At 44.0% G+C, this 13,468-nt stretch overlaps 1 protein-coding gene across 1 annotated transcript in view; it reads right to left on the reverse strand.

The window, feature by feature from the left end:
* Window positions 1-13,468, reverse strand: part of rbm46 (RNA binding motif protein 46) — a 50,253-nt gene that overhangs the window by 14,837 nt on the left and 21,948 nt on the right. The window contains exon 3 of the mRNA XM_033020273.1: window positions 12,412-13,206. Within this exon, the coding sequence (XP_032876164.1) occupies window positions 12,412-13,206 (795 nt within the window). The remainder of the gene's footprint in view (window positions 1-12,411; window positions 13,207-13,468) is intronic.

Consider the following 13,468-nt stretch of genomic DNA (forward strand, 5'->3'; position numbering starts at 1 on the left):
GTATCAATATCATTATAACTGGTATAATATCATTGTAGCTGGTATTGCCCCCCCCCATATCAGACGATCCATCGTCGCCCAAGAAGAGCGGAGAGCACAGGAGATCGATACCAGGCACCCCCTGCACAGACACACAGCACCTCCACCCCGACTGAAATCCAGAGCCAGTTTCTTGCAGACAGTCCCACCTCTCCAGACAACCAAAGAAACAGCAAGGACCAACATCTGGAAAGATGAATGGAACCAGCTCAACACACGAGCCCACGACTGGATGGAGAGAGGAATCACTCCGACTGAATGCCTCGCCGTCGGGCACGACCTCCCATGGCCAACCTGGAAGACCCTCAACAGATTACGAGTGGAGCAGGGGAGGTGCAAAGCACTTATGAAAGCATGGAACTACCAGGCAGAAGACACATGCAGCTGTGGAGCAGTACAGACAATGTCCCACCTACTGGAGTGTGACGACGCCCCCCAGTGCAGCCCCCAGGACCTGGCTGAACCGACCCGACCAGCTGTGACCTGCGCCAGATACTGGCAGAACGACATCTGAGATTGCAACGGACTCGAAGAAAAAAAAATTATGTTTATCATTATTCTTTTTGCTTTGTTTTTTTTTTGTTTTTTGAAAAAAAAAAGTAATAAAAAGATTTTAAAAGAAAGGATACGAGGTTAGTTACTGATATGGACGGAGAAGTAGAGGATGAAGTACAATCCGGGCAGATGAGGTGTTGCATTTTGGGAGGTCAAATGTAAGGAGAAAGCATGCAGTTCAGACTCTTCACAGCAGAGGGGTCTTGGGGGTCAAAGTCAGCTCACTGAAAATAGCAACACAAGCAGATAAAGTGGTAAAGAAGGCATATGGTATGTTTGCCTTCATTGGTCAGGGCATTGGGTATAAGTCAGCAGCTTCATAAAACTTTGAGTGGTTTCGACCCGAAACGTCACCCATTCCTTCTCGCCAGAGATGGTGCCTGTCCCACTGAGTTACTGCAGCTTTCTGTGTCTATTTCATAAAACTTTAATTAGGCTACATTTGAAGTATCATGTACAGTTTTGGGCACCCCATTTGAGGAAATATGTGGTGGGCTTTGGAGAAAGTGAAGAAGAGATTTACCAGGATGCTGCCTGGATTATACATGTGAGGAGAGGTTGGTAAAGTTGGATTGTTTTCTCTGAAGCTTGAGAAGCTGAGGAGAGACCTAATAGAAGCTCATAAAGTTAGCATCGATAATAGGGGCATCGATAAGTTAGACCTTTTTCCCCAGGGTGGAAATGTCTAAGGATTAGAATGCTGTGAGGTCAGAGGGGGAAGGTTTAAAGGAATTGTGACGGGTAAGTTGTTTTATACAGAGAGTGATACGTGACTGGGATAGTGATGGAAGCAGATACAATAGTAGTATTTAAGAAGCTTTTAGATGGGCACACACACACAGAAGGAATTAGTTTAAATAGGCATCATGTTTGGCAGACATTGTCAGCCTATGCTGTACAGTTTTATGTTCTGTGCTTTTCAACTACAAGCAATTAATTTTAATGCATTATCATTTTATTCACAGTTATGTGTTACTTCATAACTTTTTCATAAAATTATAATGGTAATTAAGTCAAACGAAATTTGAATTTGTTTACAGGGAAAAGGTGAGGGATGGGAATTCTATCCTGATCCATGGGTGGCATAGTGGCACAGCTGGTAGAGCTGCTGCCTCATTGCGCCAAAGAATGAGGTTTGATCCTGACTATGGGGGCCGTCTATGTGGAGTTTGCCAATTCTCCCTGTGACCGTGTAGTTTTCCTCCGGGCGCTCCGGTTTCCTCCCACATCCGAAAGACATGGATGGCTCATAGCTTAATTGGCCTCTGCAAAATTGCCCCTAGTGTGTAGGGAGTGGATGAGAAAGTGGGAACAATGAGAACAAGTGTGAACGGGTGATTGGTCAGCATGGAGTCAGTGGGCCGAAGGGGTCGTTTCTACGCTCTATCCCTATAATTTGGCGAGGTGACTGGTGTTTCAGTGAAAGAACATTTTATTTCCAACTCCGTAAGTTTTCAACGTCTTAAATAAGGATTACGCTAGACCTTGAGGGAAGTTACTAAATTGGAGTAAGGCACATCACGACGCTATTAGGCAGGAATTAGGGAAAGTAAATTGGGAGCAGATGTTGGGTAAGTCCGCATCTGATACGTGGGAGTTGTTTACAGGCCAGTTGATCAAGGTTCAGGACATGTTGCAGTAAAGGCAACAGATATGGATGGCAAAGTAAGTTATCCAAAGATGACCAAAGAGGTAGTAAATGTGGTCAAGAAGAAAAAGGAAGCATTTGCAAGATTTGAGAAAATGAAATTGGATGGGGCTTTTGAAAAATATAAAGCAAGCAGGAAAGAACTCCAGCGGGCGATTAAAAGGGTCAGAGGGTGTCTAGAAATGTCTTTGGCAAGTCAGATTAAAGAAAATTCCAAAGCTTTTTATACATAGAAACATAGAAAATAGGTGCAGGAGGAGGCCATTCGGCCCTTCGAGCCAGCACTGCCATTCATTGTGATCATGGCTGATCGTCCCCTATCATTAACCCGTGCCTGCATTCTCCCCATATCCCTTGACTCCACTAGTCCCTAGAGCTCTATCTAACTCTCTCTTAAACCCATCCAGTGATTTGGCCTCCACTGCTCTCTGTGGCAGGGAATTCCATAAATTCACAACTCTCTAGGTGAAAAAGTTTTTTCTCACCTCAGTCTTAAATGACCTCCGCTTTATTCTAAGACTGCGGCCCCTGGTTCTGGACTCGCCCAACATTGGGAACATATTTCCTGCATCTAGCTTGTCCAGTCCTTTTATAATTTTAGATGTTTCTATAAGAGCCCCCTCATCCTTCTAAACTCCAGTGAATACAAGCCTAGTCTTTTCAATCTTTCCTCATATGACAGTCCCGCCATCCCAGGGATCAATCTCGTGAACCTACGCTGCACGTCCTCAATCACAAGGATGTCCATTAGGAGACCAAAACTGTACACAATACTCCAGATGTGGTCTCACCAGAGCCCTATACAACTGCAGAAGAACCTCTTTACTCCTATACTGAAATCCTCTTGTTTTTAAGGCCAACATTCCATTAGCTTTCTTCACTGCCTGCTGTACCTGCACGCCAACTTTCAGTGACCGGTGTACAAGGACACCCAGGTCTCGCTGTACCTCCCCCTTACCTAACCTAACCCCATTGAGATAATAATCTGCCTCCTTGTTTTTGCCGCCAAAGCGGATAACCTCACATTTATCTATATTATACTGCATCTGCCACGCATCTGCCCACTCACTCAACCTGTCCAGGTCACCCTGCAACCTCCTAACATCCTCTTCACAGTTCACACTGCCACCCAGCTTTGTGTCATTCGCAAACTTGCTAGTGTTGCTCCTAATTCCCTCGTCCAAATCATTAATATATATGGTAAACAGTTGCGGCCCCAACACCGAAGAGTATACAAACCAAAGAGAAGATTGGACCGCACAAGGATAAAGGAGGGAATTTGTGCTTGGAGTGTGAGGGTGTAAGAAGGTGCAAAATAAGTATTTTGCTTCTATATTTGCTGGAGATGGAAATGGAGGACAGTGCAATCAGTGTGATTACTAATATGCAATGGCAATTTGAGATCAAGAAAGTAGTTGTGTTGAGGCTCTTGAAGAGCAGATAAAAGATTGCAGGGACATTGATAAAGATCTTTGCACATTCTCTAGCCACAGGTGCAGCCCCAGAAAAGTGGAGAATATCCAGTGAAGTTTCTTTGTTTGAAGAGATATCGAGATCATCCAGGAAATTAAAGAAAGGCGAGTCTCACGTCAGTGGCAGGGAAGCTATTGAGGAGGCTTCTTCAGGATACAATGTATTCACTTTGGAAGGAAAGGGCTAAGTATGAACAGTCAGCGTGGCTTTGTACGTGGCAAAGGTGATAAAGATGTTCGATCGATGAGGATGGAGTGATGGATGTAGTCTACATGGATTTTGGTAAGGTATTAGATAGAGTTGCCCATGGTAGGCAAACCAGCATGCGGGTCATGGTGACTGGTTCAGTTTAGTGTAGAGATACAGCATGGAAACAGGCCCTTCAGCTCACTGTGTCATCTAGTCGACCATCGATCACCCTTCGCTCTAGTTTTATGTCATCCGACTTTCTCATCCTTACCCTACACACTAGAGGCAATTTACAGAGGCCAGTTAGCCTACAAACCCGCACTTCTTTGGAATGAGTGAGGGAACCAGGTGAAACCCACGCAGTCACAGAGGATGTGCAAATACTGCAGACAGCACGCAAGTTCAGGATCAAACCTGGGTCTGTGGCGCTATAAGGCAGCTGCTCTGTGCCACCCTCTTGCACCACTGTGCTGCCCTCTTGGTCGTATAGATTCACAACTGGCTTACTCATAGCAGACAAAGGCGTCATTCTGGTTAGTGGTCTGTGACCAGTGGAGTTGTGTGGAACTCAGCTGTTTGTGATGTACCGACTTGGATGGAAATGTGGTTAATAAGTTTATAGATTACACCCGAGTTCACTAGAGTTGCAAGCTGTCCAGGTATACAGTGTGATATAGATCAACTACAGAAATGGCCGGAGAAATGGCAGATGGAGTTTAATCAATGCACGTGTGATTGTTGCATTTTGGGATGTTGAATATAAATGTATATTGTGCTATAGTTGATGGCAAGACATTTAACAGCATTGATGTACAAAGGGGTCTTTGGGTCCAGATTCATAGGACCGTGAAAGTGGAACACAAGATAGCGATAAAGAAAGCGTCAATGTTCGGGGCATTAAGTTTAAGAGTCAGAAAGTCATACTGCAGCTCTATGAGACTTTTATTAGGCCACATTAGGAGTATTGTGTGCAGTTCTGGTTGCATCATTAAAGGAAGGATGTGTGCGGTTTAGAGAGAGAGTGCAGAAGAGATTTACCAGATGCTGCCTGGATTAAGGAGTATTAGGTTTGAAGGGAGGTTAGAGAAACTTGGATTGTTTTTTCTAGAATGCCGGAAGTTAAGGTGAGAACCAACAGATATATAACATTGAGAGGCATAGACAGTCAGAACCTTTTTCACGGAGTGGAAATGTCAAAGACTGGAGGGCATAGCTTTAAGATAAGAGGAGCCGTTTCAAAGAGATGTGTGGGGCAAGTTTTTTTTACAGAGGTACAAGGGGTGGTGGAGCCACATATGATAGTGCCATTTAAGAGGAATTTGGAAGGGCATATGGATATGCAGGGAATGGATAAGTTTGCCTCTTGTGTAGGCAGATGACATTAGTTTACCTTGACATTATGTTTGCCACATTGTGGGCTGAAGAGTCTGTTCCTGTGCTATATTTTTCTGTTTTAAGAAGTGATCAGCGTGGTTTCTTATTCTGAAATTCTGATTTCATTGAAATGTGAAATATATGTGCAACCACTAATATGTGGGCATCTAATAAAGCAACCAAAAATTTTATATCCTTGCCAAAACTTTAATTCATAATCTCACCAGCAAGAAAGTCGCCTTTAAAATGCTCTCCCAGCTGACAATTGCACTTTCAGAAATTGTATATTGTTCAGCATAGCATTCTATACCCCCCTCATTCTTGATAAGATATGTTAACTTCCTCCATCTCAGACCAACTTATTTAAACAATATTTAGGCCTGTCTATGTGCACATTAATTACATGCACATGACCTCTGACCTCCTCTTCTTGGGCAGCCAATGCAGCCTCTATTTTGCCTCAACCTCATCAAAAAGTTCCAAAAAGCATGCACCACAGAAATTTGTCATGGCTTTGGTAGTTTTTCCTTTTACCATTTGGAAGGACAAGCTGCACAATGCATGTGGCAACAATATCACATCCATTTTATGCTTCCAGTCTCATTGTAGAGGTTCGCGTGTAAACTGTGGTCTGCCCAGATCACGCAGGTTCACGCGAGTGCTCGAGCTCAAGCTTGACGCACGGCCATTCGTCCATCCAGTCTGGGCCCATGAATCATGCCTTGAGGGTTGCCTTCATGTGCCAGTGAAAACGTTCCACTAGGTCAAGGGTTCCCAACCTTGGGTAAATTTACCCCCAGGGGGTAAATTTCACGTCCCCATCACGTCAACATTTGTTGATTCTGGATTTGTTAAAAACAGTATTTTAAAATGTCCCCTTTGTCGGTTGCTTTATTATGGTAGATGTGTAAACTCAAATTACTGAACAAAACAGGGTGGGGGTAAATTTACTTTTGAAAAGTTGCCAGGGGTAAACGGGACGAAAAAGGTTGGGAACCCCTGCACTAGGCCATTTGCTTGCGGGTGGTAGGCCGTGGTGAGGTGAAGCCTAGTGCCAAGCAGCCGGGCCATTGCTGACCCCACAGCTTGGAGGTAAACAGCGCACCTCTGTCGGAGATGTCCACCGGCACGCCAAAGCGGGCGATCCAGTGAGCGGTGAATGCACGTGCACAGGTCGCAGTGGAGGTATCCGAGAGCTGGACAGCTTCCGGCCATCTCGTGAATCTGTCCACGAAGGTGAAGAGGTGGGTGACACCTCTGGATAGGAGTAGTGGTCCAACGATGTCATAGAAACATAGAAAACAGGTGCAGGAGGAGGCCATTCGGCCCTTCGAGCCAGCACCGCCATTCATTGTGATCATGGCTGATCGTCCCCAATCAATAACCCGTGCCTGCCTTCTCCCCGATGTCGATGTGGTCAAAACGCCAGTGTGTCAGGGCAAAGTTCTGCAGCGGTGCCTTGATGTATCGCTGTATCCTGGAGGTTTGACAGGGGATGCACGCTCTGGCCCAGTTGCCGACCTGTTTGCACAACCCGTGCCACATGAACTTGGCTGCCATCAGTGCCTTTGTTGGAGTGAGCTAGGCTGTGAACCATGTTGAAAACCCGGCGGCGCAAGGTAGCGGGGATGATGGGTCTTGGCTGTCCCGTAGACACGACGCAGAGGAGTATCAGCGGGCCTAAATTGCACATCCTCCAACAGCGGGCCGGAGATGGAGGTGCAGTAGGCGAGCGTCTCTTCATCCTCTCACTGGGCTGCCGCCACAGCCGTGTAGTTGACACCTGGGGCCAGAGCATGGATGGCATTGATGGCGGTGCAGGACAACGCATCCATGACCTGGTTGCTCTTGCCTCCGATGTGCTGGACGCAAGTCGTGTATTCTGAGATGTAGGTCAGGTGGCGCTGCTGTCGGGCTGACCAAGGATCAGACACCTTGGCAAAGGCAAACGTGAGTAGCTTGCGGTGAAAGCTGTGAAATCCCTGATCATCATTAAATAGCATTGTTCCTCGCAGAGCATCAGTGCCTAGCAGAGCATCAAGCCCAGTCCCTGGCTCTCTCCCCACAGTCATGAAAATAATGTTTCCTCGAGTGCCTATCCTATGAATTCTATTTCCAACATCCCTATATAAGAATGCAAAACTAAAAACTTTTCTCATGTTTCCTTTGCATCTTCAGGACACTTTTAAAATCATTTTTCAGTGGGAACGAACCACTGAATCACAGAAAAATGTACAACCCAGTAGGCCGTGGTGGAGTCGATCAACTTAATCCCATTTTCCAACCTTTAATCCATAAACAAGTCATCTTTCAAGTAAATGTCAAGGGACTTTATAAATGTGATGAAGGATTCCACCTTTACCAATGTTACCAAGGCAACAAGTTTCAGACATCTACTGCCCCATCGTTAAATTTTTTTATCTTTTGCCCAATTCTTCTATAAATGACTAAAATCTATGGCCGTGTTTATTATCCCCTCATCCCAGAGAATAGGTTCCTCCTATTTACCTCATGTACAGTTCTTACAATTGTATACATCTTGTTTAAATGTTCTCTTACTTCCAAAACAATTCCAGTCTATTCAAACTCTCCCCATAGTTAAAATGTTCTAATTCTGGTGTCTTTTGCACAAATTTCCATTGTACCATTCACTGAGCAACCACGTCTTTTCCATCTGAACAGAACTTTATACAATACTAGACTAAGTGGGACCCATTGGGTCCCAGCATCACATGGGAGGGCTGGTCTCCCAATTCAATATTCCACCTCTCCACCAATTCCAATATTAGTGGCCAGTAAGGGGGGGGGGGAGGGGCTTTCTGGAGCGCTAGTATGGGTGTTGTGGGCTGAAGGGACTGGTTTCCAGAGGGCTAGTATGGACATTGTGGGCCGAATGGATTCTTGGGCTGGCGGCTTAGTCACTCAAGCCTGATGGGCTGGCAGCTCTCACTCACTCACGGCTGATGGGCTGGCAGTTGACTCACGGCTATTCCTTGAAATTCCATTTCAAGCAGGGTGCAAGGCCACCAAATTTAATGTGCAGTTTCTTACCACTTCAAGCAGGGTGCAAGACAGCGAGTCGTGACCTCTCCCTCCTCCACCTTGCAGAGACTGAGCCACACCCACACTTCTGGGTTTTATAGTCCCCCCCCAACACCAGAAGGGGCGTGGCCTTCATGGCCTGATTGACAGGAGAGAGAATCTCAACATTTTTTAAACACTAATAACTCTTTAATTTTTCATCGATGGGAAAAATCCTCTTGTCCTGCACAGCGGAGCGGGACTCCGAGTAAGATGGCCAAAAATCACAGCCATAAGTGGCAGCGTTTTTTCTAAAATCAGTCAAAGATCAGACTTTTAGTAATATAGATAGATAAGTATGAATACGTCATTCTTCTTCTTTTCGTGTCTTTGAAGCTGGTTGGTTATATGACAGTTTCCCATTCCTTTACACAGTCCTTTGCGTTTTTATTGAACACTGCAAGATCCTTTGGGCTGCACTGGTTGGGTAGTAGGGGGCAGACAAGGCAGTGCTGCATTGTATGGTCCTCTTCTCCACATTCACAGGTGGTTTGGCCAGTTTCATAGCCCCATCTGGCCATGGCAGCTTTTGATCGCCCTGTTCCTGTTCTCAGGCGGTTGAGCGTCTTCCACTGGACCCATGGTGCTTCTGAGCCCGGAGGGAGGGCTTCAGAAGGAGGGATACCCATGTCAGTAGGAGGGGGGTCGTCCTCAAGCCTTTTTGTCATTGAAAGTGGCAGACCAAATATTTAAAATGCTTACAGGACTCTGAGCTTTATAAGTAGAGACAAAAAACAACAGTTCCTCTAAAGGCTTAATAGAAGGCTGACAGATATCAGAAAATGAGCCCCACAATGAGGGACTTCAATTTTGTATATAGATTGCAGAAGCTGGGTCTTCCCCAGAACAGATAAGACCATAAAAGGATCTGATAAAGGTAGTGAAAATGATCTCTAAAACCATTCTAGCATATTTTTAGGACTCTCTCTAGCACCTGCATATCCTTCCTAACATTAGGTGACCAGATTCAGAGTTAGTGCTCCAGTTGAAATCAAATTAGTATTTTGTGTTGGAGCAAGATAACAACCTTGCTCTGTATGCTATGCTATGGATCTCAAGATCCCATGTGTTTTACCAAGCACTCATTCGGCACACTGTCACTTTCAGGGGTGATACACACACCATTCAGAATTGTGCTATACTGTATTGTCTTTTGATACACGTCCATGAATTGGAAAAATATTGCTTTCACTTCATTTTAACTGGGGTCAAAATCTTGGAACCTCCTCATAATTCTGGAACAGATCTACATAGGGACAGTAGAAACTGCAGATGCTGGAATATTGAGCAAAACAGTGTACCAGAGGAACTTGGCAGGTTTGGCAGCATCATTGGAAGGGATGGACAGTCCACGTTATCCATGTTCGATTATCACTTATTGCTTGCGAGGTTTTGTCCTGTCCTCAGCTCACTTTTCCACTTTGCCCACCCCCCCCCAAATCCAACAAGTCTGAAGAAGGGGCCTGATCCAAGACATTGCCATTCCCTCTGCAGATGCTGTCTGACCTGCTGGGTTCCACCAGCACTTTGTGTTTTGCTGAAGATTCCATCATGTGCAGTTCCATGTGTCTCCTGAAGTCAAGATCTAACTGGGTGACAGGAGCTATGAGGCAGCTGCACTAGCTACATTATTGTACAAACTTGAATACATGAAAGGAAGACATTATGGGACTAAAGGGATAGGACAGGGAAGAGGACAGGTTAGTTGGATTGGTTTTATATAAAGCCAACACAGACTTGACAGATTGAATGGACTTGATCCATTGTCTGTGAATTCCAAATGTTCTCTAATTCTGTGCTAAACAAACTCTAGCATAATTTTCCTGGTCTTATATTCTATGCCTTGTTATTAAAAAATTGCAGTAAGTATTTAGGCTTTGAGGATGATTTGGCATCATGTCACAAATTTGAGTCCACTTCTAACAAATAACAAATGGCCTTAATCTGATTTATCTTTTTAGCTTATTAATTTACTTTTTTAATCTTAATATCCTATCAAAACCCGAGGTGATGCTTCTCATTATCGTATCTGCCCGTAACCCCTCTTTTACAAAAAAAGCTAAGCATCTACAATCTAATCAACTAATTAAATTAAAGTAGAAAATGTTGGAAATACTCAGGATGTCAGGCTGAAATCATCTCTGAAACCATACAGTCATAGATCACAGAAATAGCCTCTTCGGTCCATCTTGCCCATGCCGACCCTGGTGTATGCATTTGGCCTATATTCCTCTAAAGCTTTTCAATTCATGTACCTGTCCAAATGTTTTTTAAATTTTGTAATAGTTTCTGCCTCAACTACCTCTTCCAGCAGCTCATGCAATATATCCACCACCAAACTACAAATGTTTTGGTGAAAAAATTACCCCTCAGATTCCTATTAAACCTTTCCCTTCTCGCCTTAAACCTATGCCCCCTGGTTCTTGATTCCCCAACTCTGGATAAAAGACTCTGTGCATCTATCTACCTTATCTATTCCCCTCGTGGTCTTGTACACCTCTATAAAATCACCTAATCCTCCTACTCCAAGGAATACAGTTCTAGACTGTCTAACCTCGCCCTTTATATAGCACATGCCCTCAAATCCTAGTATCTTCTTCGTAAATCCTCATGCACTCTTTCCAGCTTAACAACATCTTTCCTATAGCAGGGTGATCAATACTTAACGCAATTCTCCAACTGTGGCCTCACCAGCGTCCTGTGCAGCTTTAACATAACATCCCAACGTCTATACACAAGATAGACACAAAGTGCTGGAGTAACTCAGTGGGTCAGACAGCATCTCTGGACAAAATGGATGGGTGACGTTTCAGGTGGAGACACTTCTTCAGACTGAAAGTAGGGGGAGGGAACTAGAGATAAGAAAAGGCCAGAACAAAGCAGGGCCAGCAACATGATGGCTGTGGAAGGGTGGATCCCATAATGGGCTATTGTTAGCTGGGGAAGAGGTAATAACGAATGGATACAAACAGTGGAACTAGTAGGGTGACTATGGTGGGTGAGGGGGGAAGGGAGAGGGACTGCAAAGGTTAATTGAAATTAGAGAAATCAACATTCAAACGCTGGGTTTAAGCAGCCCAAGCTAAATATGAGGTGCTGTTCCTCACATTGGCCCAGGACAGAAAGGTCAGTAGGGCAATGGGAAGGAGTTTAAATGTTTGGAAACTGGGATATTACGTAGGCTATGAGCGTAAATGTTCAGCAAAACGACTGCCCAGTCTGCACTTGGTCTCACAATATATAGGAGCCCACACTGCGAACAACGGATGCACTAGATATGGTTGGAGGAGGTGCAAGTGAACTTCTACCTCATCTGAAAAGATTGTCTAGGACCGTGGATGGAGTCAATGGAGGAGGCGCAGGGACAGGTGTTGTATCTTCTGCGGTTGCAACGGAAGGTTCCTGGGAAGTGGGTGGTTTGGGCGGGAAGGGATGAGTTTCGAAAAGATTTTAACACTTAAGGCACAAGTCTTTAGACATACTTTGATAATTGTAAAGATGATGGATTTCAGATGCAAGATTAAACTGAAGAACTGATGTCCTTCGGTTGATAGTCCTGATAGGTTTAAACAGGGTACCGGTAATTAGGAAGCTGCACTGAGCATTAGTGATTGAGTGATAAAGATTTAAAGTCATCTGCATAATACACAGAGGGAGAAAAACATGCAGAGCAGCGATGATCAATTTGAGGGTGGTGCAAATGGTGAGAAGAGGAGGAATTTTTAAAAGGGAACTGGATAAGTGCAGGAAGGAAATTAATTTGCATTCCATAGGGAGAAAGCAGAGGGAAAGTAATCGCTCATTAGGGAGCCAATATACAGTAGGTTCAGTGGGCCAAATGCGATTTAATGATTCCATGATCCATTCCAAAGGAAGCTGCAATCTGCAGAAATATTCATTCCTGCTGTCTTCTATAAGTTAAGGCAAATCAGGCATAGGACCTGTACTTCTGTGAAAATGTGCCTTATTATAAAATACAAATATAAATGATCATAAAATACAAGTTTTCTTTTCGTCATTAAATTAGAGCCAGAAATAACAAATATACTTACCTAAATGTGTTAATGCATACTGTGCAGCTAGCTCCTTGGCATCTTCCAGCATAGTGCAGAGTTTATCAGGCATGAAATGGCTCAGTGTGCCTTGTGAACTGTTTGCAAGGGATGGAATAACTACCTTATAAACGAGCAGCTGTTTGCCATCCTGACTTGTCGTAGAGTATAGGTAGTATTCTGGTGGTGCCCAGTTATTTTTGTTACAGTAGTATTCCAAGTGTGTAATCGAGGATTGAAAATGACTGGGCTTTAAAGAATAAATGCTCAAAGGTGTAAGCTTTATCCCTGGAAAAAGAGGATATGTGCACCTTTCCAGTTCAGGTGAGCATGGACTGTGATGACCATTCAAGCGTGCTGGTAAGCTTGGAGATCTTCCTGGCGTTTTAGGCCCTCCATCTTCTTTGTTAGTAAACGTCAGGCGCTGACTTTCACAATTCAGACTGACTTGACTGCCTTGAGTGTATTTCCAAGACCCATCTTTATTAACTGGCTTTGCAAGGGTGACTTCAATACTAGCACCATCTATACACTTCCCATTCATAATATTCATAGCAGTAACTGCATCATCTCTATCAAAAAAATGCACAAATGCATAGTCTCTGAGTTTTTTCACACGTTCAACAGCTCCAGGTTTGATTTTGTTAAACTCCATCTTGATAGTTTCCTCTGTTGTAGATATCATTAGGTTTCGCACATAAAGAACCTTAACTTTTTGCATAGTTTCCTCATCAACTTCTTTTTCAGGGTCTGCCCAATCCACCTGTATAGTATGTCCCCACAACTGAAAAGTGCCTGGAAAAAAAATCAAAAGCAACATGGACATAATTATACGTTGTTAAATACTAAAATACTCATTGTTTTACACTGTGCAACTGTATGGTGCATTATTCATGTCTAACATTTGTGCAAATCAAAAAGAAATCGGGCAAATTATAGCAATGATACCATGTTACCAATTTACTCTAAGCAAGAGACAAAAACAATCAAGATTAAATTGAATTAACTTGTATCATGCATAGTTTAGTTTACAGCATGGAAACTGGCTCTTCGGCCC

Source organism: Amblyraja radiata, chromosome 1, assembly GCF_010909765.2.
Source record: "Amblyraja radiata isolate CabotCenter1 chromosome 1, sAmbRad1.1.pri, whole genome shotgun sequence".
NCBI classification, from domain to species: Eukaryota; Metazoa; Chordata; class Chondrichthyes; order Rajiformes; family Rajidae; genus Amblyraja; species Amblyraja radiata.